The 27997-nt window shown below is 43.2% G+C and overlaps 3 protein-coding genes across 3 annotated transcripts in view; all 3 read left to right on the top strand.

Moving 5' to 3' along the window:
• The first annotated feature begins 1219 nt into the window (after positions 1–1219).
• Positions 1220–7020, top strand: LOC148047599 (uncharacterized). The gene is made up of 3 exons (XM_087711139.1): positions 1220–1272; positions 2352–3505; positions 6398–7020. The coding sequence occupies exons 1-3, from the start codon at positions 1220–1222 to the stop codon at positions 7018–7020; spliced, it is 1830 nt and encodes a 609-aa protein (XP_087567265.1).
• A 9405-nt stretch (positions 7021–16425) lies between these two features.
• On the top strand, positions 16426–27930 carry LOC148047598 (uncharacterized). Its single transcript, XM_087708410.1, has 4 exons — positions 16426–17409; positions 19126–19703; positions 26646–27148; positions 27233–27930. Exons 1-4 carry the CDS (start codon positions 16594–16596, stop codon positions 27631–27633), a joined length of 2298 nt encoding a protein of 765 aa, XP_087564536.1. The 5' UTR covers positions 16426–16593; the 3' UTR covers positions 27634–27930.
• LOC106544773 (uncharacterized) overlaps positions 19846–27997 on the top strand; it is a 53726-nt gene continuing 45574 nt past the window's right edge. Inside the window, 1 exon segment of the mRNA XM_087708087.1 lies at positions 19846–19904. The gene's annotated coding sequence lies outside the window, so the exon portion shown is untranslated.

Raw genomic sequence — 27997 nt, 5'->3', positions numbered from 1 at the left:
TCCATCACTTATATATCACTTACCCACTTTTGTTCTGAAAATTATCTTTATTTGTCAATCAGTGAAGAGCTAAAAAAATATTTGATCTTGTTTTGCTGCAACATTTGGCTTATAGATCAATATACCCCTCTGTCCACTTCTTAATATTTACATATAGAGTACGTCAGTGATTCTCAACCCAGCAAGAGGTGTGGACTGCAACTCCCAGAATTCCCAAGCCAGCAAAGTTCATTGAGGCTCAGAGCTGATTTAATTCTGTCACTGTCAAATATTTATTTTATTTCTTAAAAAAACACACACACAAATATTTCATCATTTGTCAATCATTAAGACATTGAAGTACAATTTTTTTTGTGTGCCCCTCCCTCCCTCCACCCCCCCAACCCCCCCTCCTCCTTCCCTCCCCCCCCCCGACTTCCCAGAACCCGTACACGGTATGGATTTTTAACTAACACAGTCTAAAATCTATTGAGAAAAAAGAAATAAAGAAATTAATGACATTCTACATTGACCTTAGCTTCTTCTTACTGAACTAGCTTTTAACAGTTTAAATCATTTCTGATCTTAAGCATAGGCTAACTGGAATTTCTTGGTCCCATATTTATTTTGTATATAGTCAATCCATTTTTTCCAGTCTCGTTTATATCTCTCATTTGAATGATCTTTAAGATGTGCCGATATTTTAGCCATCTCGACTAAGTTTGTCACTTTCAATGTCCATTCTTGGATTGTAGGCAAGTCTTCCTTTTTCCAATATTGCGCCAACAGTCTTGCTGCAGTTATTAGGTGCAGAATCAAATTAGTCAATATCAAATTGATGTTGCCCTCTTGATAAGTTTGTAATCCATGTTACAAACTTGGATTTTGACTGAAAATGACAGATGAATAACATTTGCAAGTTTTCTTACTTCCATGTCTTACCAATAAATATGGTATTTCTTTTCCCATCCACGTATTAACCAGATTCAATTGTGCTTAATCCATCTTTGGTTGTGCAGGTTGTCCTCATTTACCACTTTTTCCCTGAGCCATCAAAGTTGCTATGGCACAGTAGAAGCAGATGTGCACCTGGTCCATAAAATTTGTGGTAATCCTAGGACTTGTTCCGTGACCGCATGTCAGCAGTGACTGTGGTTTTCAAGGTGCAGGAAAAGAAGTTGCACCAATCCAGGTTCTGCCAAAAGATGCACATTTATGATGGCGGCAGCATCCCACACTCATGATCCCCATTTGTGAACTTCCCAGCTACCTCCTGACAATCAAAATCAGTGGGTATACTGGCAGGAAATTGCAAGTCACAGTCATATGAAATTGCCTTGAACAACCCACCGTAATTAGCTTAACAACTACAGAGGAGCAGATGTAATTTGGCACTGTCATGTGACATGCTTAAAGATTGAGCTGCTTAGTGACAGAAATATCAGTTCTAATTGCGGCAGGTTAAGTAAGGACTACTTGAGTGGGGGTGTCACCAGAGGGGTGGTAGGCACTATTTTCTCCTCTTATTTGCAGCTGAGGACTTCATGAGCAAAAGTGGTTTATACTTTTCGCCTTTTTTCACATCGTTTCTAACCAATTAAATTTTATAAACAATTAAAGGTACACTATTCTTTCATTCTTACAGACAAACTGGATGGAAATAAAAGCACTTGGAACAACTATAGATAACAATTAATGTTGAAAAGGGAAGAATATCAAGCCAGAAATCAAAATATTTTCCATTTCCTTCAGTAAACCGTATAGTTCTGTTCCTCCTCCAGCAGCTGTTAGACCAAAGAGAGAAAATCAATAAAGAATAAGCAGTTATGCAGAACTCAAGGATACATTACATGAAAAGTGAAGCGAGGTTATATATCATTCAGTAAAAGCGGCAAATATCTGGAAAAGATCCATATTAAAGCCACGTAGAACAGGCAGGCCTCTCCCTGTGAGGAAGAAGACGGCTTGAATGAAAGCACCCTAAACAAGGCATTGTCCATATTTTTGACTTCCTCAAGAATATCAGCTGTGCAAAAGTTCCATAGATTGTTGTCCGGGTCTTTTACATCGTATACATAATCCATTTTATATCAGGTTCTTTTTTTCAATTTCAGTCATATTATTGTGGAAAAAGCACAGATGGCAAATCACAGCTGATAATTCGCAAGAGGCTCCACGAAAGAGAAAAGCCATACACATTACCTGAATGTGGCAAAAACTATGATCACAACAGCTCCCTTGTGGTTCATCGACGCATCTTCACACAAGAAGAAAGCCACAAAAGCTTCATTAGAAATTTCCATCTCATGAGACACCAGAAGAAGAAGAAAAACCCCTTGAATGTCCTCATTGTGAGAAAGTCACAATTCCAGCCTGGTGATACACCAGAAGACTCATATAGAGAAATCCTTTGAATGTCCTATCTGTGGAAAAAGCTTTAGTTATAAGTCCAACCTGGTGACACACCAGAGGATACACACGGGAGAAAGGCCCTTTGAATGCCACATCTGTGGGAAAGCTTTCAGGCATAATTACAATCTGTTGAGACACCAGAGGACTCACACAGGAGAGAAACCCTTTGAATGTCCTGAGTGTGGGAAACGTTTCATTAGACATTCCCACCTCCTGAGACACAAGATGACGCACACAGGCGAGAAACCCTTTGAATGTCCTATCTGTGTGAAACGTTTCATTAGACATTCCCACCTCCTGAGACACAAGATGACGCACACAGGAGAGAAACCCTTTGAATGTCCTATCTGTGGGAAAAGCTTTCCTGATAATTACACTGTGGTGACACACCAGAGGATTCACACAGGAGAAAGGCCCTTTGAATGTCCTATCTGTGGGAAAGGTTTCAGTCAGAATGGCAATCTGGTGACTCATCAGAGGACTCACACAGAAGAGAAACCCTTTGAATGTCCTGACTGTGGGAAATGTTTCATTACAAGTTCCCACCTTTTGAGACACAAGATCATGCACACAGGAGAGAAACCCTTTGAATGTCCGGATTGTGGGAAAAGTTTCAGTCAAAATTCCCATCTGCTGCTTCATCAGAGGACTCACACAGGAGAGAAACCATTTGAATGTCCTGATTGTGGTAAATGTTTCAGTAATAATTCCAACTTAGTTAGACACCAGAAGAGTCACACAGGAGAGAAAGCCATTGAATGTCCTGATTGTGGGAAAGGTTTCAGTAAGAAATCCAGATTGGTTAGACACCAGATGATTCACACAGGAGAAAGGCCCTTTAAATGTCCTGATTGTGGGAAAGGTTTCATTGAGAATTCAAGTCTGGTGACTCATCAGAGGATACACACAGGAGAGAAGCCCTTTGAATGTCTTACCTGTGGGAAAAGCTTTAGTTATAATTCAAGCCTGGTGACTCATCAGAGGACTCACATAGGAGAGAAGCCTTTTGAATGTCCTATCTGTGGGAAAGGTTTCATTGAGAATTCAAGCCTGGTGACTCATCACAGGATACACACAGGAGAGAAACCCTTTGAATGTCCTACCTGTGGGAAACGTTTTAGGGATAATTCCAATATGGTGAGACACCAGAGGACACACACAGGAGAGAAGCCATTTTAATGTCCTATCTGTGGGAAAAGCTTTAGTGATAATTCCAATGTGGTGATACACCAGAGGACTCACACCCGAGAGAAATCTTTGAATTGCCTAGTCTGTGGACATTACTTCAAGAATAAACCATCCCTTATTGCACACAAGGTAATCTATATTAGGAAAAGAAGCTGGGTTTAGAGGAATCTTGAATTTCATTTGTGATCTACTGAAAGTATAGGTGAATAATCCCCTTTTGGGTTATTTTATTCTCTTATCTCCATACAACTGCATCCAGAACCAAAATCCACTATCCTCCCCATCCATGCCTTATTAAATGTGCATTAAAAATGGCATTGCAGGGTGTCTTTCTAAAAAGATTAGCCTGGTGATCAGTTGGCCATGTGGCTTGATGGGCTATTCTATTTTTGCTTCTTTTTTTACATTTTTTTGGGGGTGGGGGGAATATTTCTTCTACCATATGTACGCAGTCAGACCATCCTTCTTAGGCTCCATTTTCTATGCCCTGCTGTATGTTTCTCTGTGTGATCTAATGGGAGACGTCAGTGCAAGTAACTTTACAGAATGTATACCTGGCATTTTAGCAGATATAAAATTTCCTCCTCCAAGAATGAAGCTTGATGGTTGATGCTTTTGGATGCAGCCCTGGCCAGCAGGAGTGAAGCTTGTTCCCCTGGAGTGTGTGGCCTGATGCTGCTGCCATGCCCTAAAACCTTGGGAGCGACAGGAAATCAGTCATAAAGTGTTGGGGTATTAGAGAGGTTTTGTCAGCACTTCTTCATTGGATAATCAGGAAAGAAAACCACAAGACTCCATTGATAGAAACCAAGTGTACTTTTACTAATTATAAATGAACAGAAGCGTAGCAAAGCGAAGTCTGATTGTTTAGGCGCGAAAGCAAATGATATATAGATTAACCCATTCCCCACCCCTTGGCATCCCATGCACAGTCCAATCATAATTCTCCCAAGTGTCAGGTGCGAAATAACTTTGAAAGGCATCACCAAGATGGAATGTCAGTGCCTTTGGCCTTGGCGGAAACCCTCCTCCGCATGCGCAGTAAGACGGACAGTAGAAACTCCAGAATCTTCCTCCAGCACAATTAGCAGTCCCCTCCCAAATACCATGCCCTCCCTCCCCGTTTCAATGGCAGCCGAAGCAGCAGCAAAGCAGAGGCTGACAGGTTTTGATCTCCACTGAGAATCACCCCTAAGAAAGCTGAAGTGTAATTCTATAAAACCTTCATGAACTTTTAGGGCTTGGCACATAGCTAATCTTCGTAAGCTGAGCAGCATCCCATTTTAAGGCTAAGTTATGAAGATCAGTTGCTGGAAGTGAAAAACCACTTGATAGCATTTAATCAATGGAAACCTGTTGGAAACGCCTTAGGTAGAAACTGAAGAAGGGTGTTTTTCTGCCTCCTATCTGGAGATGGTGCTCAAACAGGGAACACCTGTGCCTAGAAAGCGGATAATACCTGTGGTTGAGCTTAAAGGAGTTAAAACCATCGAGTACTGAATTGCTAGAAAGGTTGGAAAGCGACGGGAAAAGTAGAAGAAAGTCCAGTTGCCTTTTGAAAAAAGCACCTTTGGGAACAGCTGAACTTCCTCTTCCGGATCACTCATGGGAGAAGAGTGGTGCGCAGAGCGTCTTTTGTGCTTTTCCCATGGTTGAAGCAGCAGCTGGAAGGTGAGTTGAGGGCGGGTGGGAGGAGAGTCCTGGAAGCAGAGAAGCAACTGGGCTGAAGCATCTCAGCTGCTGCTCCTGCAGGTTCCTTCCCTCCTCGAATTTAAGCCCACTGGTGCTGCACGCTGTGAAACTGGTGGCTGCAATTTTATTCCCGGTGGGAAGATTGGAAAAGTCTCTTCCAAGTGAAGGTGGATTCTTTGGGAATGGCTTCCCTCCAGAGGTTGTGGGTGCTCCCATCATTGGAGGGTTTGTGACAGAGCTGGGAGGGATCTTGCAGGTGTTCTATTCCAACGCCCTGATCAAACAGGAGACCAAATATCATTTCAGACAAATGGCACAGTAGAAACAGATGTGCACATGGTCCACAACATTTGCGGTAATCCTAGCACTTGTTCCGTGACTACACTTCAGTAGTGTGTGGTTTTGAAGGTGCAGGAAAGGGAGTTGCAACAATTCGGGTTCTGCCAAGAGTTGCACATATGTGGTGGCCGCAGCATCGCATACTCATGATCCCCATTTGTGACCTTCCCAGCTAGCTTCTGACAAGCAAAATCAGTGGATATATTGGCAGGAAATTGCAAGTCACAGTCATATGAAATTGCCTTGAACAACCCACCGTAGTTTACTTAACAACTACAGAGGAACAGATCTAAATTAGCACTTTCATGTGATATGATGCTTAATGATTGAGCTCCTTAGTGACAGAAATATGAGTTCCAATTGCAGTAGTTTAAATAAGGACTACTTGAGTTGGGTTTCACCAGAAGGGTTGTAGATAGTATTTTCTTCTCTTATATGCAGCTGAGGACTTCTATAAGCAAAAGTGGTCTATACTATTTTTCTTTTTTCACATCATCTCTAACAATTTTATAAACAATTAAAGTTACATTTTTATTTGAATCTTACAGACAAAAAGGATGGCGATGAACGCTCTGGATAACTGAAAATAACAAGCAACGTTGACAAGGGAAGAAAATCAAGCCAGAAATAAGAATATTTTCCATTCCGTCAGAAAACCATACAATTCTGATCCTCCTCCAGCAGCTGATAGCCAAAAGAAGGAATAAGCAGATTATGCAGAACTCAGGGATATAGTGCATGAAAAAGTGAAGGGAGAAACTTTATGAATATTGAGATTGTGGGAAAGGTTTCATTAAAAATTCCCATCTCCTGAGACACAAGACCATGCACAGAGGAGAGAAAAACTTTCAATGTCCTGATTGTGGGAAAAGTTTTAGTCAGAGTTCCAGGCTGGTGAGACACCAGAGGACTCACACAGGAGAGAAACCCTTTGAATGTCCTGTTTGTGGAAAAAGTTTTAGTGATAATTCTAGCCTGGTGAAACACCAGCGGATTCACACAGGAGAGAAACCCTTTGAATGTCCTGTTTGTGGGAAACATTATAGTCAGAATTCCCACCTGGTGATACACCAGAGGACTCACACAGGAGAGAAACCCTTTGAATGTCCTGTTTGTGGAAAAAGTTTTAGTGCTAATTCTAGCCTGGTGAGACACCAGAGGACTCACATAGGAGAGAAACCATTTGAATGTTCTGACTGTGGGAAACGTTATAGTCAGAATTCCCACCTGGTGATACACCAGAGGACTCACACAGGAGAAAGGCCCTTTGTATGCTGTATCTGTGGGAAAGGTTTCAGTCAAAATTCCCATCTGGTGATTCATCAAAGGACTCACACAGGAGAAAAACCTTTTGAATGTGCTGATTGTGGGAAATGTTTCAGTGATAATTCCAACTTAGTTAGACTATAGGAGAGAAACATTTTGAATGTCTTATCTGTAGAAAAAGTGTCAAGTCAGAATTTCCACCTAGTGATACACAAGAAGACTCACACCGTGGAGAAATCTTTTAAATATCTGGTCTGTGGACATTGCTTCAAACATAAATCATCCCTTATTGCACACAAGGTAATCCATATGAAGAAAACTAGATGTTAAAGTAGATGAAATTTGAGAATACTTGAATTTCATTTGTGATCTCCCATTGAAAGTGTAGGTGAGAAATTGATTGTTTGAATTTTGGCCTGATTCATTTTGCTCAAACATTTGTCAGGATTAAATTTGTAGGTGGAAAGAAAAGGAAAATGGAAAATGGCTAACTACTAATTTCTAGTTATCTGCATATATCCTTTTGCAGAAGTAGGAAAAATTCCTCAAGACGGAATTTTGGATGGAGCTTTTGTATGTTGATTATGGAATTTCCACATGTGGAATTTCAGTCTTCTACCTTGGTTTCACCCAGATTTTGAGCCCCAGAATTCCGTAGAGAGCATAAATGTTGTCCTCAAGATATAACTATGATGGGCCTTGAATTACGGCTGCATATTGCAACGGCTGTTAAATGAAATTGCTTTCCTTTACGACCCAAATCCCCCTTCTCACCCTGAGGCAGCCATTAATCAAATGTGCGAGTCGCTAAGCAGAACACTGTCTATTCAGAGCTGGGGAAAACCCTTGGAGGCCTTGCGCAGAGCCAGGCTTGCCTGCCATAGGCATCTCCAGGCCTCCCCCACCCTCCAAGACACCCTTGTGCTCTGTATCCTAACCCTTGTGTCCTCTTGGCCCTTCACTCCCTCACCCAGGTTCCCCTTGCACCAGGCTCCCACCCCCCCAGACCTCACACCCTCTTCCTCCTTACCTTTTGAAGACCTCTGAACCTCATGTTGGGGAGGGAGGGAAGGACGTATATCATTTGGTCTCAGGACTTTGTCCTGGAAGCAGCCCCAATTTTCATTGGGCCCCGGATTCATCTGTGGTAATGGTGCAATGGCCACACGGCATCCTGCTACAAGCGGCAGCATAACATACGCATACTTGACTCACATTCTTCTCTGCCTTCTCAGAAGGGAAGCAAGAGTGAAAGAAAGTGAAGTCAAGTGGAAATGGTTGGAGTGCGCTTAGAGGAGTTTAGCCAAAGGGGAAAGGATAGCTTTTTAAAACATCATTTCCTCAAAAGATAATCCTCCAGAAGTTAACTATTTTTAAATCAGCTGAGAAACAGTTTGGAGATAGCTTGCATGGACTGCGAGATAAGCTATGCGGTGTCTAGCGGTGAGCAGCTGTAGAAGAAGTCAGGTGGCGGTGCAACAATAGCAATAGCAGCAATAGCAGTTAGACTTATATACCGCTTCATAGGCCTTTCAGGCCTCTCTAAGCGGTTTACAGAGAGTCAGCATATTGCCCCCACAGTCTGGGTCCTCATTTCACCCACCTCGGAAGGATGGAAGGCTGAGTCAACCCTGAGCCGGTGAGATTTGAACCGCTGAACTGCTGATCTAGCAGTAGCCTGCAGTGCTGCATTTAACCACTGCGCCACCAGGCGGCCCACGCCTTGACAGGTGTCAAGGCGTGGGCCGCCTGGCTGTAATGATCGTAAGGTAAGCAGATAAGATATGCCCTGAAACTAAGACCTAGTGCTTATTTTGGGGCCCAAAACGAAAATAAAACTGAGTTGTCTTTTCGGTGAAACACGGATATGTATATATGTATAATCTGTCCCCAGCACTTCCAGGTATATTCGATGATAAATCTTTGGAATTCTATGAACTCATGATTGACCCAAATCAACAAATTTCATAACTGAATGGGTATTTGACATGTATATTGAAAATGTAAATCATGAATGTAAGAGATTAAATTAGCATTTTGGCATCTTTGCGTTTTATTTTAATGGATGCCCTTGGATCTGTTTTTTAAAAAAATATTGTGCATTCATTTTATAAGCCATCATTAAATTAATCCTTTTATGTGAATCTTATAGGCAAAAGAATGCCAAAGAGAACACTCTGGAGAACTGAATCACAAGCAGCATTAAAATGAAAAGGAAACCAAGGCAGCAATCAAAATCTTGTTATTTCTTCTGGAAATCCCCAAAACTCTTCTTCCCCGGCAGCTTACAGATAAGGAAGACAAAACCAGGAAAAGAGTTTTGAGCTGGACAAAATGTAGACTATCTGGAAGAAACAGATCCACCCTGGAGAAAGCCATATCAGTGTCCAAATGCAACAAAAGCTTTAGTCAGAACAGCTTCCCTGTTGCTCACAGAAAGGCTCACACCAGAGAAGAGCCCTACCCAGCTGTTCCAATGTGGCAGAAGCCGCAAACAGTCCAAACTGATAATGAATACTCCAGAGGACTCACACAAGGGAGAGACCATATCAAAGTCCAGATTGTAAGAAAAATATCAGTCGAAATTCTAGTTTGGCAACACACCAGAGGATTCACCCAGGAGAAAGACCCTTTGAATGTCCTGACTGTGGGAAAAGTTTCAGTCATAATTTTGAATACACCAGAGGATTCACAGAGGAGTGAAGCTTTTTGAATGTCCTGACTGTGGGAAAAGGAATGGTATTTGGGAGTGGTTGGTACAGTAAGTCTTCGGGCTTCTGTCTGGAGGAAGGGAGAATTATCAAGAATGTTTATACTATCTGTCTTATTGGAGTATCTGTACACGCACACTATTCAAAAACACACAGAGGCTGTCCCCTTCACCTACCTCCGCATAAACCACGGTCCCTCAAACTTTTTAAACTGAGTCAATTCACGGTCCCTCAAACGTTTGGAAGGATGGACCAGCTGAGTGGGGCGTGGCTAAGTCGTTATGTGACTGGGTGGGCGTGGTCCATTAAACAATACATAGCAGCCTCCTTTTCTATTCTTTTTAAGGAGAAGTTTTTGTTGTAGAGTTTTTACCAGGTGCCCAAGAGAAGCACCTGGTGGCCATATTGAAAGGGGTGGGAGCGATTTATGTGGTGGGCAACCCGCGGGATACAGTCTGAGCCTCCTCGGTTGGGGCGGCTCCTTGGAAACTGCTGCCCGGATTGGGTGTTTGGAAAAACAAGACAGTGCGGAAAGGAGAGGAGGAGGGGCCATACCCAAGACCAGCTGGCAGATGAAAGTTGCAAGGTTCTACCATTGTTCTTTTGGGTATGACTTCCCCGCAGAAGTCTCCGGTCCATGCCCAAACTGGCCCGGAGATGGCATGTCATCTCGCATCTGTCCTTAGCCGCCTCCTGCCCGGCTGCCAGCTTTTTGACACGGGGAGGGGCTGCTGGTTGGAGCAAGGGAACCGTTGTGCTCACCTCCCGTGGCTGCTTATGGCAATGCATAGCTAGAATCGGAAGAAAAGTGGGTCGTTGTGGCGGAAAGAGTCAGTGCAACATCTGAGAGCTTGGATGAGAAGGTGTGAGCGAAGCGGCAGTTGCTTTCCCCGTTAACTGAGATCATTAAGCCAATTGGTGTAAGGAGAAAATCGGTGCGGTGGGTTCAGTTACCGCTGAGAGCAGCTGCCGCCTCACACCTTTTCATCCACGCTGCTTGGTGTTGCTCTGGTTTTTTCCGCCACAGCCACACAGCCTTTTCTTCTCCCTTTCCCTTGGCACTTGCAACCGTGGGAGCCCAGCTCTGCAGCTCCCTTGCTCCAGCAGCCTCTGTTTGTTTCCAAACGTTTGTGGCCAGGCAGGAGGAGGATAAGGATGGTTGCAAGGTTTCCCTCCACTCCAACCTCAGGCCCTGCATCCAGCCCACGAGTGGCCAATGCATCACTTCCAGAGTCATCTGGCTGGCGATCTTCTGCACACTTCCCTTGCAGGCCAGGCCCGCTTCGGAAAACACCACGGAAGGGGTCCGATGCTGCGATCTCCCACGCTCTTCCCTCACAAGCCAGACCGGCTTTGGGAAACATCCAGGAAAGGGTCCGATGGTGAAATCTGCCACACACTTCTTTTGCAGGTCAGGCTGGCTTTGGGGAACAGCCATTGAAGGTTCCAATGTCACAGTCTCCCATGCAGGTCAGGCCAGTTTCAGGAAACACTCGGGAAGGGCTCCAAAGCCACGATCTCCTGCACGCTCCCCTACCACCCTGCACACGTCAATCCACCCACCGCATCACCCCACTGCCAGCATGCCCTCCCCCACCCACCAATCCATGCCCTTTGGCCTTACATTTGCGAGCAGTAATGAGCAGAAGTACGCAGATGTGTGGCCAGATTCTGCAAGGTATATATAAGGCTGATGCCTGAAGGAGGGATGATGATGGGGGTGGGAAAAGCCGCCAACACAAGGAGTGGATGGAAAATGAGAGGGCGGGGTTTAATGCCACCACTGCGTGGCCTGGATATATTGTGTTGACCGGCTGTGTCTGGCTCGCAGGGCCTAGTTTGAGAACCCTGACATAAAGCTTCCCCTGGCTGGTTCTTGCTCTGTAGCACTAAGGCCCAAGTAGTCCTACTCGGCTGCCAATTCCATGGAGAGGGGGCATGCCCCCTCAGTCAATTTCCTTCCTAAAGAGGTAGCATAAAAGAGATTTCCAAACCCCGTCCTGATTGTGACTCACAAATGATGCTGACCAGTTGCCCAGTAAAGCAAAATATTTTGCACTGGTTATCCACTGCATTAGTAGGAATCCCAGGACTCAGTGTGCAACGTCAAAAATATTAATAGCCTGGCTTGCACACTAGCTGATCTTAATTTGGCCTCACAAATCCTGGATGCAATAAACTAAGGCAGGATCAGAAAACTATCCTTGGGAATGGGCAGCCTTTGATTATGTACTAAGGCACAATCATGGCTGCAAAGAATGTTGGGACATATGCTTGCTTTAAACCTGACTAAAAGCTCACAGAAAGTGACATCAGACATCTTAAAAGAATTGGCACAGAAAATCACATTTCTATTTAAAAGAACTTCTGCCCTTCCTGAGTGGAAAACACTCCTTTTGGGGGCCACTGCCATAATCATGAGAATCCTCTGCTCCCTCCACTGTTGTCCCAGTAGCCTGCAAAATCACCTCCCATTTCAATAGACCCCTAGTAAGGATGCCAGGCAAATATCCCTCTTGGTCTGCCAGGTATATAGAAAGTACAGAGACCATTTTAATGGTTCATAGGTTGGGCAATATATGTAAATATATATAGCGCAAAAGGGGGAAATTGTGGGAATTCCCCCCCAGAATGAAATATTTGAGGGATATTAAAAGAGGTAGAATATTATATTTCTCCAAAGGAAAAATGGGGAAACACATTCTTAGGGGCAGAAAGCAGCCCCCCTTCCTGTCTCTCTTAATAGCCTACAGCAGATGCTCATTAAGAAATCCTGGACCAGCCTATTCACAAGCAAAATACCTTCATCTCCAGGTAATGGGATTAAGGACAGGACATCCCTTCTCCCCAGTCATGGAAAAAAGTGGAAACAATACAGTTCCATTAAGGAAGGAAGGCTAGAGGCAATAGATAGCAGGATAAAATCAATTACACATGTCTGACAGGATTGGAAGTGCTAATTAAGACCCATCATGAGCCTTTGGAAAACAAGTAAAAATAATCAAATAATAAAACCCACAAAGGAAACCTCAACATTACAAAATACTGTAAACTGTATAAAAAATCCTTGCACTCATCAAGGTAATTTGTCAGCTGTCCCAGAACTGTATGCTGTGCTTCTGCTCCTCAATAAACTGACCTTCTTTCCTAAGCACCTAACCTCCATTTAATTTCCAGAGCCTCTTTCCTGGCTTGGAACTGAACCAGATGGATTTTTCTTTCAACATCCTGCGATTTTTTCTTCTTGGAGGTGCCTGCTTGTTACCCCGGTGGTAGCAGCACCAACATGCTGACAAATTTGTTGCAACAGCCTTGGTTTTGGAGCTGTGAGACAAATTATACGGTGGAAAATGTTTCATTTTTAAAAAGCATTGTGCTGCTCTTTAAATAGCTTTTGAGAATGAAAGAAATGGCCATTGGCAGCATTTCAATGAATGTGGGAGTGAGATAATGTAATTCTGTCTTCCCAACACATAGGAGATGTTTCAGTTTCTTTCATTCCTCTCAGGGCTTTTTTAAAATTTAAATTTATACATACACACAAGTATATTTCTAATGGGTCACAACCAGGAGCTAAGCTAAGCAGCATCCCATTTCACTAGGCTAAGTTGCAAAGATCACTTGCTAAACGGATTGATAGCATTTAATCAGTGGAAACTTGTTGCAAGCGCCTTAGGTAGAAACTGGAGAAAGATTTTTTTTTTCTGCCTCCAATCTGGAGATGGTGGTCAAACAGGCATCATCTGTGCCCAGAAAGCGGATAATACCTGCGGTTGAGCTTAAAGGAGTTAAAACCATCGAGTACTGAATTGCTAGAAAGGTTGGAAAGCGACGGGAAGAGTAGAAAGAAAGTCGAATTGCCGTTTGAAAAAAGCACATTTGGGAACAGCTGAACTTCCTGTTCCGGATCAGATGAGGAGAGTGGTGTGCAGAGCGGCTTTTGTGCTCTTCCCAGGGTCGAAGCAGCAGCTGGAAGGTGAGTTGAGGGCGGGTGGGAGGAGAGTCCTGGAAGCAGAGAAGCAACTGGGCTGAAGCATCTTAGCTGCTGCTGCTGCAGGTTCCTTCCCTCCCCGAATTTAAGCCCACTGGGGCTGCACGCTGTGAAACTGGTGGCTGCAGTTTTCCCTCTGGTGGGAAGATTGGAAAAGTCTCTTCCAAGTGAAGGTGGATCCTTTGGGAATGGCTTCCCTCCTGAGGTTGTGGGTGCCCCCATCACTAGATTGACGCCCCTCCCTCTTTTTGTGGCAACTTCTCAAGTATTGGAAGATGGCTATCATGTCTCCCCTAGTCCTTCCTTTCACTAGACTAGACATACCCAATTCCTGCAACCTCTTAATTATATTTTAGCTTTCAGCCCCCTAATCCTCTTTGTTGCTCTTTTCTGCCTTCTTTCCAGAGTCTTAACATCTTTTTTATGATATGGTGACCAAACTGTCTGCAATTTTCTAAGTGTGGTCTTACACTTTATAAAGTGATACTAGTACTTCACATGATCATGATTCTGTCTCTCTGTTAATGCAGCCTAGTACTGTATTGGCTTTTTTTTTTGCCGCTGCAATATACAGTTGGCCCATATCTAAATGATTGTCCACTAAGACTTCAAGGTTCCTCTCATAGTTATTACTTGAGCCAAGTGGTACCTATTCTGTACCAGTACATTTGGTTTTCCTTGCATAAGTGTAAATCCCCTTCCCCCCCTCCATTGAATTTCATTTTGTTAGGTAGGGCCCAGTGTTCTAATCTATCGAGATTCTATTCTCCTGAGCCTTCTGAGGTGTTGACTATTCCTGCCAACTTTGTGTCATTTGATGCGTTCCTGTTCGATTCCTTCATGTACTATATTCTATTGCTTGTGTTTGGATTATATTGAATTCCAGTAAGAAATGGTCACTTGCCCAATGTTCCAACAACTTCAACTCCTTCTATCGTTTCTCTATTAGTAAGAATTAGGTCGAGTACAATTTTTCCCCTAGTTCCCTCCTCCACCTTTTGGATGATAAAATTGTTTGTTAAGTAGGTTAAGAATCTTTTCAATCTCCTACTAGCTGTAGTTGGTCTCCCAGTTGATATCAGGACAGTTAAAGTCTCCCATTACAACTTGATGTTGCCCTCTTGATATGGTTTGTAATCCATGTTACAAACGTGGATTTTGACTGAAAATGACAGATGAATAACATTTGCAAGTTTTCTTACTTCCATGTCTTACCAATAAATATGGTATTTCTTTTCCCATCCACGTATTAACCAGATTCAATTGTGCTTAATCCATCTTTGGTTGCGCAGGTTGTCCTCATTTACCACTTTTCCTCAGCTTTCAAAGTTACTATGGCACAGTAGAAGCAGATGTGCACCTGGTCAAGAGCCAAGGTGGCACAGTGGTTAAATGCAGCACTGCAAGCTACTGCTAGATCAGCAGGTCAGCGGTTCAAATCTCACCGGCTCAGGGTTGACTCAGCCTTCCATCCTTCCGAGGTGGGTAAAATGAGGACCCAGATTGTTGTTGGGGGCAATATGCTGACTCTCTGTAAACCGCTTAGAGAGGCCTGAAAGGCCTATGAAGCGGTATATAAGTCTACTGCTATTGCTATTGGTCCATAAAATTTGTGGTAATCCTAGGACTTGTTCCTTGACCGCATGTCAGCAGTCACTGTGGTTTTCAAGGTGCAGGAAAAGAAGTTGCACCAATCCGGGTTCTGCCAAAAGATGCACATTTATGATGGCGGCAGCATCCCACACTCATGATCCCCATTTGTGAACTTCCCAGCTACCTCCTGACAATCAAAATCAGTGGGTATACTGGCAGGAAATTGCAAGTCACAGTCATATAAAATTGCCTTTAACAACCCACAGTAATTAGCTTAACAACTACAGAGGAGCAGATGTAATTTGGCCCTGTCATGGGACATGATGCTTAAGGATTGATCTGCTTAGTGACAGAAATATCAGTTCTAATTGCGGTAGGTTAAGTAAGGACTACTTGAGTGTGGGTGTCACCAGAGGGGTGGTAGGCACTATTTTCTCCTCTTATTTGCAGCTGAGGATTTCATGAGCAAAAGTGGTTTATACTTTTTGTCTTTTTTTCACATCGTTTCTAACCAATTAAATTTTATAAACAATTAAAGGTACACTATTCTTTGATTCTTACAGACAAACTGGATGGAAATAAAAGCACTTGGAACAACTATAGATAACAATGTTGAAAAGGGAACAATATCAAGCCTGAAATCAAAATATTTTCCATTTCCTTCAGTAAACCGTATAGTTCTGTTCCTCCTCCAGCAGCTGTTAGGACAAAGAGAGAAAATCAAGAAAGAATAAGCAATTATGCAAAACTCAAGGATACATTACATGAAAAGCTAAGGGAGGTTATGTATCATTCAGTAAAAGCGGCAAATATCTGGAAGTCTGTTGGGAGGAAAAGATCCATAGTAAAGCCACATAGACAGGCCTCTCCCTGTGAGGAAGAAGACGGCTTGAATGAAAGCACCCTAAACAAGGCATTGTCCATATTTTTGACCTCCTCAAGAATATCAGTTGTGCAAAAGTTCCATAGATTTGCCTATTGTGGAAAAAGCACAGATGGTAAATCACAGCTGATAATTCACAAGAGGCTCCACGAAGGAGAAAAACCATACACATTACCTGAATGTGGCAAAAACTATGATCACAACAGCTCCCTTGTGGTTCATCGACGCATCTTCACACAAGAAGAAAGCCACAAAAGCTTCATTAGAAATTTCCATCTCATGAGACACCAGAAGAAGAAGAAAAACCCCTTGAATTTCCTCATTGTGAGAAAGTCACAATTCATTACTGATGATACAACAGAAGACTCACATAGAGAAATGCTTTGGATGTCCGGATTGTTGGAAAACTTTCAGTCATAATTCCAACTTGGTGATACACCAGAGCAATCATCAATGAGAAAAACCCATTCAATATCCTGACTGTGGGAGAAGTTTCAGTCATAATTCTTCCCTGGTTAATACATCAGAGGATTCACTCAATGGAGAAATCTTATGTCTGTCAAGACTGTGGGAAACGTTTCATCAGAAATTCCCAACTCCTGAGACACAAGATCACGCACACAGGAGAGAAACCCTTTGAATGTCCTATCTGTGGAAAAAGCTTTTCTGATAATTACAGCGTGGTGACACACCAGAGGATTCACACAGGAGAAAGGCCCTTTGAATGTCCTATCTGTGGGAAAGCTTTCAGTCATCATAGCAATCTGGTGACTCATCAGAGGACTCACACAGGAGAGAAACCCTTTGAATGTCCTGACTGTGGGAAACGTTTCATTACAAATTCCCGCCTCCTGAGACACAAGATCACGCACACAGGAGAGAAACCCTTTGAATGTCCTGATTGTGGGAAAAGTTTCAGTCAAAATTCCCATCTGCTGCTTCATCAGAGGACTCACACAGGAGAGAAACCATTTGAATGTCCTGATTGTGGTAAATGTTTCAGTGATAATTCCAACTTAGTTAGACACCAGAGGAGTCACACAGGAGAGAAACCTTTTGAATGTCTCTATTGTGGAAAAAGTTTCAGTCAGAGTTCCTACCTAGTGATACACCAGAAGACTCACACAGGAGAGAAAGCCATTGAATGTCCTGATTGTGGGAAAGGTTTCAGTAAGAAATCCAGATTGGTTAGACACCAGATGATTCACACAGGAGAAAGGCCCTTTAAATGTCCTGATTGTGGGAAAGGTTTCACTGAGAATTCAAGCCTGGTGACTCATCAGAGGATACACACAGGAGAGAAACCCTTTGAATGTCCTATCTGTGGGAAACGTTTTAGGGATAATTCCAATCAGGTGAGACACCAGAGGACACACACAGGAGAGAAGCCATTTTAATGTCCTATCTGTGGGAAAAGCTTTAGTGATAATTCCAATGTGGTGATACACCAGAGGACTCACACCCGAGAGAAATCTTTGAATTGGCTGGTCTGTGGACATTACTTCAAGAATAAACCATCCCTTATTGCACACAAGGTAATCTACTTTAGGAAAAGAAGCTGGGTTTAGAGAAATCTTGAATTTCATTTGTGATCTATTGAAAGTATAGATGAATAATCCCCTTTTGGGTTATTTTATTCTCTTATCTCCATACAACAGCATCCAGAACCAAAATCCACTATCCTCCCCATCCATGCCTTATTAAATGTGCATTAAAAATGGCATTGCAGGGTGTCTTTCTAAAAAGATTAGCCTGGTGATCAGTTAGCCATGTTGTTTGATGAGCTATTCTATTTTTGTGTCTCTTTTTTTACATTTTTTTGGGGGGGAGGGGAATATTTCTTCTACCATATGTAGGCAGTCAGACCATCCTTCTTAGGCTCCATTTTCTATGCCCTGCTGTATGTTTCTCTGTTTGATTTAATGGGAGACTTCAGTGCAAGTAACTTTACAGAATGTCTACATGGCATTTTAGCAGATATAAAATTTCCTCCTCCAAGAATGAAGCTTGATGGTTGATGCTCTTGGATGCAGCCCTGACCAGCAGGAGTGAAGCTCGTTCCCCTGGAGTGTGTGACCTGATGCTGCCGCCATGCCCTAAAACCCTGGGAGCCACAGGAAATCAGTCATAAAGTGTTGGGGTATTAGAGAGGTTTTGCCAGCACCTCTTCATTGGATAATCAGGAAAGAAAACCACAAGACTCCATTGATAGAAACCAAGTGTACTTTTACTAATTATAAATGAACAGAAGCGTAGCAAAGTGAAGTCTGATTGTTTAGGCGCGAAAGCAAATGATATATAGATTAACCCATTCCCCACTCCTTGGCATCCCATGCACAGTCGAATCATAATTCTCCCGTGTCAGGTGCGAGATAACTTTGAAAGGCATCACCAAGATGGAATGTCAGTGCCGTTGGCCTTGGCGGGAACCCTCCTCCGCATGCGCAGTAAGACGGGCAGTAGAAACTCCAGAATCTTCTTCCAGCACAATTAGCAGTCCCCTCCCAAATACCATGCCCTCCCTCCCCGTTTCAATGGCAGCCGCAGCAGCAGCAAAGCAGAGGCTGACAGGTTTTGATCTCCACTGAGAATCACCCCTAAGAAAGCTGAAGTGGAAAAGAAGTTGCCCCAATCCGGGTTCTGCCAATAGTTGCATATTTATGATGGCGGCGGCATCGCACACTCATGATCCCCATTTGTGACCTTCCCAGCTAGCTTCTGACAAGCAAAATCAGTGGGTATACTGGCAGGAAATTGCAAGTCACAGTCATATGAAATTGCCTTTAACAACCCACCATAATTAGCTTAACAACTACAGAGGAACAGATGTAAATTACCACTTTCATGTGATATGATGCTTAATGATTGAGCTGCTTAGTGACAGAAATATGAGTTCCAATTGCAGTAGTTTAAATAAGGACTACTTGAGTTGGGTTTCACCAGAGGGGTTGTAGATAGTATTTTCTTCTCTTATTTGCAGCTGAGGACTTCTATAAGCAAAATGGTCTATACTATTTTTCTTTTTTCACATCATCTCTAACAATTTTATAAACAATTAAAGTTACAGTCAGAATTCAAGCCTGGTGACTCATCAGAGGATTCACACAGGAGAGAAACCCTTTGAATGTCCTATCTGTGGGAAAATGTTTAGTCAGAGTTCCAGCCTGGTAAATCACCAGAGGACTCACACAGGAGAGAAACCATTTGAATGTTCTGACTGTGGGAAACGTTACAGTGAGAATTCCCACCTGGTGATACACCAGAGGACTCACACAGGAGAGAAACCATTTGAGTGTCCTATCTGTGGGAAACGTTACAGTCAGAATTCCTACCTGGTGAGACACCAAAGGACTCACACAGGAGAGAAACCCTTTGAATGTCCTATCTGTGGAAAAAGCTTTATTGATAATTGCAACCTGTTGACACACCAGAGGATACACTCAGGAGAAAGGCCCTTTGAATGTCCTGATTGTGGAAAATGTTTCAGTGATATTTCCAGCTTGGTTACACGCAAGAGGACTCACAAAGGAGAGAAACCATTTGAATGTCCTGATTGTGGGAAAAGTTTCAGTCAAAATTCCCATCTGGTGAGACATCAGAGGACTCACACAGGAGAGAAGCCATTTGAGTGTTCTATCTGTGGGAAAAGGTTTTGTTACAGTTCCAACGTGGTGGCACATCAGAGGACTCACACAGAAGAGAAATCCTATGAATGTCCTGATAGTGGGAAAGTTTTAATCTGAGTTCCAACCTGATGAAACACCAGGGGACTCACACTGTAAAGAAATCATTGAAATGTCCAATTTGTGGACATTACTTCAAGCATAAATCATCCTTTATTGCACACAAGGTAATCCATATGAAGAAAAGTAGATGACTTTAGAGAATGCTTGAATTTCATTTGCGATCCAAACGTTTGTGGCCAGGCAGGAGGACGATAAGGATGGTTGCAAGGTGACATGCCACTTCCTTGCCAGTCCGGCTAGCGGGTGGGCAAGCAGGTTGGCTTCAAAGAAAAGTGCTGCACTGGGCGATGCATCCCCTAGTCGCAGGCTAGATGCGAGGCCCCAGGTAGACAGAAGGACAAGAGTGCGACAGATGGTCCAAGCCACCGTGGAAACCAAGAGGCCGGCCCGAAAGGCACAGGCTAAGACTCCTATGGCTTTCTGGCTCATCGAAGCAGAGATGGGCAAGAGGCTGGAGAGCACACAGTGCTCCAATGCAACATTCCCACAGGGGCTGCCTGTTTTCCCTCCACTCCAACCTCAGGCCCTGCATCCAGCCTGTGAGTGGCCAATGCATCACTTCCAGAGTCGTCTGGCTGGCGATCTTCCGCACACTTCCCTTGCAGGCCAGGCTGGCTTCAGAAAACACCAGGGAAGGGCTCCGGTGCTGCAATCTCCCATGCCCTTCCCTCAGAAGCCAGACCGGCTTGGGGAAACATCCAGGAAAGGGTCTGATGGTGCAATCTGCCACACGCTTCTTGTGCAGGTCAGGCTGGTTTTGGGGAACACCCATTGAAGGTTCCAATGCCACGGTCTCCCATGCAGGGCAGGGCAGTTTTAGGAAACACCCGGGAAGGGCTCCGAAGCCACGATTTCCTGCACGCTCCCCTACCACCCTGCACACGTCAATCGACCCACCGCATCACCCCTCTGCCAGCATGCCCTCCCCCACCCACCGGTCCATGCCCTTTGGCCTTACGTTTGTGAGCAGTAATGAATAGAAGTATGCAGATGTGTGGCCAGATTCTGCAAGGTCTATATAAGGCTGATGCCTGAAGGAAGGATGAAGAGGGTGGCTGGAAAAGCCACCAATGCAAGGAGTGGATGGAAAATGAGGGGGCGGGGCTTAATTCCACCACTGCGTGGCCTGGATATATTGTGTTGACCGGCTGTGTCTGGTTCGCTGGCCCTAGTTTGAGGACCCCTGATATAAAGCTTCCCCTGGCTGGTTCTTGCTCTGTAGCACTAAGACCCAAGTAGTCCTACCCCGCTGCCAATTCCATGGAGAGGAAGAGCCCCCTCAGTCAATTTCCTCCCTAAAGAGGTAGCAGAAAAGAGATTTCAAAATCCCGTCCTGATTGTGACTCACAAATGATGCTGACCAGTTGCCCAGTAAAGCAAAATATTTTACACTGGTTATCCACTGCATTAGTAGGAATCCCAGGACTCAGTGTGCAACGTCAAAAATATTCATAGCCTGGCTTGCACACTAGCTGATCTTAATTTGGCCTCACAAATCCTGGATGCAATAAACTAAGGCAGGATCAGAAAACAATCCTTGGGAATGGGCAGCCTTTGATTATGTGCTAAGGCACAATCATGGCTGCAAAGAATGTTGGGACATGTGCTTGCTTTAAACCTGACTAAAAGCTCACAGAAGGTGACATCAGACATCTTAAAAGAATTGGCAAAGAAAATCACATTTCTATTTAAAAGAACTTCTGCCCTTCCTGAGTGGAAAACACTCCTTTTGGGGGCCACTGCCATAATCATGAGAATCCTCTGCTCCCTCCACCGTTGTCCCAGTAGCCTGCAAAATCACCTCCCATTTCAATAGACCCCAAGGAAAGATGCCAGGCAAATATCCCTCATGGTCTGCCAGGTATATAGAATGTACAGAGACCATTTTAATGGTTCATAGGTTGGGCAAAAGGGGGAAATTGTGGGAATTCCCCCCCAGAATGAAATATTTGAGGGATATTAAAAGAGGTAGAATATTATCTTTCTCCAAAGGAGAAATGGGGAAACACTTTCTTAGCTGCAGAAAGCACCCCCCCCCCTTCCTGTCTTTCTTAATAGCCTACAGCAGATGCTCATTAAGAAATCCTGGGCCAGCCTATTCACAAGAAAAATACCTTCACCTCCAGGTAATGGGATTAAGGACAGGACATCCCTTCTCCCCAGTCATGGAAAAGAGTGGAAACAATACAGTTCCATTAAGGAAGGAAGGCTAGAGGCAATAGATAGAAGGATAAAACCAATTACGCATGTCTGACAGGATTGGAAGTGCTAATCAAGACCCATCATGAGCCTTTGGAAAACAAGTAAAAATAATCAAATAATAAAACCCACAAAGGAAACCTCAACATTACAAAATACTGTAAACTGTATAAAAATCCTTGCACTCATCAAGCTAATTTGTCAGCTGTCCCAGAACTGCATGCTATGCTTCTGCTCCTCAATAAACTGACCTTCTTTCCTAAGCAGCTAACCTCCATTTCATTTCCAGAGCCTCTTTCCTGGCTTGGAACTGAACCAGATGGATTTTTCTTTCAACATCCTGCGATTTTTTCTTCTTGGAGGTGCCTGCTTGTTACCCCGGTGGTAGCACCACCAACATGCTGACAAATTTGTTGCAACAGACTTGGTTTTGGAGCTGTGAGACAAATTATACGGTGGAAAATGTTTCATTTCTAAAAAAGCATTGTGCTGCTCTTTAAATAGCTTTTGAGAATGAAAGAAATGGCTATTGGCAGCATTTCAATAAATGTGGGAGTGAGATAATGTAATTCTGTCTTCCCAACACATAGGAGATGTTTCAGTTTCTTTCATTCCTCTCAGGGCTTTTTTAAAATTTAAATTTATACATACACACAAGTATATTTCTAATGGGTCACAACGAGGAGCTAAGCTAAGCAGCATCCCATTTCACTAGGCTAAGTTGCAAAGGTCACTTGCTAAACGGATTGATAGCATTTAATCAGTGGAAACTTGTTGCAAGCGCCTTAGGTAGAAAATGGAGAAAGATTTTTTTTTTTCTGCCTCCAATCTGGAGATGGTGGTCAAACAGGCATCATCTGTGCCCAGAAAGCGGATAATACCTGCGGTTGAGCTTAAAGGAGTTAAAACCATCGAGTACTGAATTGCTAGAAAGGTTGGAAAGCGACGGGAAGAGTAGAAAGAAAGTCGAATTGCCGTTTGAAAAAAGGACATTTGGGAACAGCTGAACTTCCTGTTCCGGATCAGATGAGGAGAGTGGTGTGCAGAGCGGCTTTTTTGCTCTTCCCATGGTTGAAGCAGCAGCTGGAAGGTGAGTTGAGGGCGGGTGGGAGGAGAGTCCTGGAAGCAGAGAAGCAACTGGGCTGAAGCATCTTAGCTGCTGCTGCTGCAGGTTCCTTCCCTCCCCGAATTTAAGCCCACTGGTGCTGCACGCTATGAAACTGGTGGCTGCAATTTTCCCTCTGGTGGGAAGATTGGAAAAGTCTCTTCCAAGTGAAGGGGGATTCTTTGGGAATGGCTTCCCTCCTGAGGTTGTGGGTATTCAGTGATGGAGCCCCCACAACCTCTGAAGGGAAAACCTTCCACTGGTTCACTGTTCTTAGTCTAAGGAAATTTCTCCTTAGTTCTAAGTTGCTTCTCTCCTTGATTAGTTTCCATCCAGTTTCTTGTCCTGCCTTCAGGGGCTTTGGAGAATAGGTTGACGCCCCTCCCTCTTTTGTGGTAACTTCTCAAGTATTGGAAGATGGCTTTCATGTCTCCCCTAGTCCTTCCTTTCACTAGACTAGACATACCCAATTCCTGCAACCTCTTAATTATATTTTAGCCTCCAGCCCCCTAATCCTCTTTGTTGCTCTTTTCTGCCTTCTTTCCAGAGTCTTAACATCTTTTTTATGATATGATGACCAAACTGTCTGCAATTTTCTAAGTGTGGTCTTACACTTTATAAAGTGATACTAGTACTTCACATGATCATGATTCTATCTCTCTGTTAATGCAGCCTAGTACTGTATTGGCTTTTTTTTTGCCGCTGCAATACACAGTTGGCCCATATCTAAATTATTGTCCACTAAGACTTCAAGGTTCCTCTCATAATTATTACTTGAGCCAAGTGCTACCTATTCTATACCAGTACATTTGGTTTTCCTTGCACAAGTGTAAATCCCCTTTCCCCCCTCCATTGAATTTCATTTTGTTAGGTAGGGCCCAGTGTTCTAATCTATCGAGATTCTATTCTCCTGAGCCTAGCTTCTGAGGTGTTGACTATTCCTGCCAACTTTGTGTCATTTGATGCGTTCCTGTTCGATTCCTTCATGTACTATATTCTATTGCTTGTGTTTGGATTATATTGAATTCCAGTAAGAAATGGTCACTTGCCCAACGTTCCAACAACTTCAACTCCTTCTATCGCTTCTCTATTAGTAAGAATTAGGTTGAGTACAATTTTTCCCCTAGTTCCCTCCTCTACCTTTTGGATGATAAAATTGTTTTGTTAAGTAGATTAAGAATCTTTTCAATCTCCTACTAGCTGTAGTTGGTCTCCCAGTTGATATCAGGACAGTTAAAGTCTCCCATAACAACTTGATGTTGCCCTCTTGATATGGTTTGTAATCCATGTTACAGACGTGGATTTTGACTGAAAATGACAGATGAATAACATTTGCAAGTTTTCTTACTTCCATGTTTTACCAATAAATATGGTATTTTTTTCCCCATCCACGTATTAACCAGATTCAATTGTGCTTAATCCATCTTTGGTTGCGCAGGTTGTCCTCATTTACCACTTTTTCCCTGAGCTTTCAAAGTTACTATGGCACAGTAGAAGCAGATGTGCACCTGGTCCATAAAATTTGTGGTAATCCTAGGACTTGTTCCTTGACCGCATGTCAGCAGTGACTGTGGTTTTCAAGGTGCAGGAGAGGCAGTTGCAACAATCCGGGTTCTGCCAAAAGATGCACATTTATGATGGCGGCAGCATCCCACACTCATGATCCCCATTTGTGAACTTCCCAGCTACCTCCTGACAAGCAAAATCAGTAGTTATACTGGCAGGAAATTGCAAGTCACAGTCATATAAAATTGCCTTTAACAACCCACAGTAATTAGCTTAACAACTACAGAGAAGCAGATGTAATTTGGCACTGTCATGGGACATGATGCTTAAGGATTGAGCTGCTTAGTGACAGAAATATCCGTTCTAATTGCGGTAGGTTAAGTAAGGACTACTTGAGTGGGGATGTCACCAGAGGGGTAGTAGGCAGTATTTTCTCCTCTTATTTGCAGCTGAGGACTTCATGAGCAAAAGTGGTTTATACTTTTCGTCTTTTTTCACATCATTTCTAACCAATTAAAATTTATAAACAATTAAAGGTACACTAATTTGGCACTGTCATGGGACATGCTTAAAGATTGAGCTGCTTAGTGAAGAGCCGAGGTGGCGCAGTGGTTAAATGCAGCCCTGCAGGCTACTTCAGCTGACTGCAGTTCTGCAGTTCGGCTGTTCAAATCTCACCGGCTTAGGGTTGACTCAGCCTTCCATCCTTCCAAGGTGGGTAAAATGAGGACCCGGATTTTTGTTGGGGGCAATATGCTGACTCTGTAAACCGCTTAGAGAGGGCTGAAAGCCCTATGAAGCGGTATATAAGTCTAACTGCTATTGCTATTGTTATTGCTATTGCTATTAGTGACAGAAATATCAGTTCTAATTGCGGTAGGTTAAGTAAGGACTACTTGAGTGGGGATGTCACCAGAGGGGTGGTAGACAGTATTTTCTGCTCTTATTTGCAGCTGAGGACTTCATGAGCAAAAGTGTTTTATACTTTTCTTCTTTTTTAACATCATTTCTAACCAATTAAATTTTATAAACAATTAAAGGTACACTATTCTTTGATTCTTACAGACAAACTGGATGGAAATAAAAGCACTTGGAACAACTATAGATAACAATTAATGTTGAAAAGGGAAGAATATCAAGCCAGAAATCAAAATATTTTCCATTTCCTTCAGTAAACCATATAGTTCTGTTCCTCCTCCAGCAGCTTAGGACAAAGACAAAAAATCAAGAAAGCAGTTATGCAGAACTCAAGGATACATTACATGAAAAGCGAAGGGAGGTTATGTATCATTCAGTAAAAGCGGCAAATATCTGGAAGTCTGTTGGGAGGAAAAGATCCATAGTAAAGCCACATAGAACAGACAGGCCTCTCCCTGTGAGGAAGAAGACGGCTTGAATGAAAGCACCCTAAACAAGGCATTGTCCATATTTTTGACTTCCTCAAGAATATCAGTTGTGCAAAAGTTCTATTGTGGAAAAAGCACAGATGGTAAATCACAGCTGATAATTCACAAGAGGCTCCACGAAGGAGAAAAGCCATACACATTACCTGAATGTGGCAAAAACTATGATCACAACAGCTCCCTTGTGGTTCATGGACGCATCTTCACACAAGAAGAAAGCCACAAAAGCTTCATTAGAAATTTCCATCTCATGAGACACCAGAAGAAGAAGAAAAACCCCTTGAATGTCCTCATTGTGAGAAAGTCACAATTCATGCCTGATGATACAACAGAAGACTCACATAGAGAAATGCTTTGGATGTCCGGATTGTTGGAAAACTTTCAGTCATAATTCCAACTTGGTGATACACCAGAGCAATCATCAATGAGAAAAACCCATTCAATATCCTGACTGTGGGAGAAGTTTCAGTCATAATTCTTCCCTGGTTAATACATCAGAGGATTCACTCAATGGAGAAATCTTATGTCTGTCAAGACTGTGGGAAATGTTTCATCAGAAATTCCCACCTCCTGAGACACAAGATCACGCACACAGGAGAGAAACCCTTTGAATGTCCTATCTGTGGAAAAAGCTTTTCTGATAATTACAGCGTGGTGACACACCAGAGGATTCACACAGGAGAAAGGCCCTTTGAATGTCCTATCTGTGGGAAAGCTTTCAGTCATCATAGCAATCTGGTGACTCATCAGAGGACTCACACAGGAGAGAAACCCTTTGAATGTCCTGACTGTGGGAAACGTTTCATTACAAATTCCCGCCTCCTGAGACACAAGATCATGCACACAGGAGAGAAACCCTTTGAATGTCCTGACTGTGGGAAACGTTTCATTACACATTTCGACCTCCTGAGACACAAGATCACGCACACAGGAGAGAAACCCTTTGAATGTCCTGATTGTGGGAAAAGTTTCAGTCAAAATTCCCATCTGCTTCTTCATCAGAGGACTCACACAGGAGAGAAACCATTTGAATGTCCTGATTGTGGTAAATGTTTCATTGATAATTCCAAATTAGTTAGACACCAGAGGAGTCACACAGGAGAGAAACCTTTTGAATGTCTCTATTGTGGGAAAAGTTTCAGTCAGAGTTCCTACCTAGTGATACACCAGAAGACTCACACAGGAGAGAAAGCCATTGAATGTCCTGATTGTGGGAAAGGTTTCAGTAAGAAATCCAGATTGGTTAGACACCAGATGATTCACACAGGAGAAAGGCCCTTTAAATGTCCTGATTGTGGGAAAGGTTTCACTGAGAATTCAAGCCTGGTGACTCATCAGAGGATACACACAGGAGAGAAACCCTTTGAATGTCCTACCTGTGGGAAAAGCTTTAGTTATAATTCTAGCCTGGTGAAACACCAGAGGACTCACATAGGAGAGAAGCCTTTTGAATGTCCTATCTGTGGGAAAGGTTTCATTGAGAATTCAAGCCTAGTGACTCATCAGAGGATACACACAGGAGAGAAACCCTTTGAATGTCCTACCTGTGGGAAAAGCTTTAGTTATAATTCTAGCCTGGTGAAACACCAGAGGACTCACATAGGAGAGAAGCCATTTTAATGTCCTATCTGTGGGAAAAGCTTTAGTGATAATTCCAATGTGGTGATACACCAGAGGACTCACACCCGAGAGAAATCTTTCAGTTGGATAGTCTGTGGACATTACTTCAAGCATAAACCATCCCTTATTGCACACAAGGTAATCTATATTAGGAAAAAAGCTGAGTTTAGAGAATGCTTGAATTTCATTTGTGATCTACTGAAAGTATAGGTGAATAATCCCCTTTTGAGTTATTTTATTCTTTTATCTCCATACAACAGCGTCCAGAACCAAAATCCACTATCCTCCCCATCCATGCCTTATTAAATCTGCATTAAAAATGGCATTGCAGGGTGTCTTTCTAAAAAGATTAGCCTGGTGATTA

The sequence above is a fragment of the Thamnophis sirtalis genome, unplaced genomic scaffold (genome assembly GCF_051295495.1).
Source record: "Thamnophis sirtalis isolate CommonGarterSnake01/CBP01778 unplaced genomic scaffold, rThaSir2_p1.2 scaffold_3, whole genome shotgun sequence".
Classification (NCBI taxonomy): Eukaryota; Metazoa; Chordata; class Lepidosauria; order Squamata; family Natricidae; genus Thamnophis; species Thamnophis sirtalis.
Note: the sequence above shows the minus strand (reverse complement) of the source record. Positions and strands in the feature narration are given on the sequence as shown.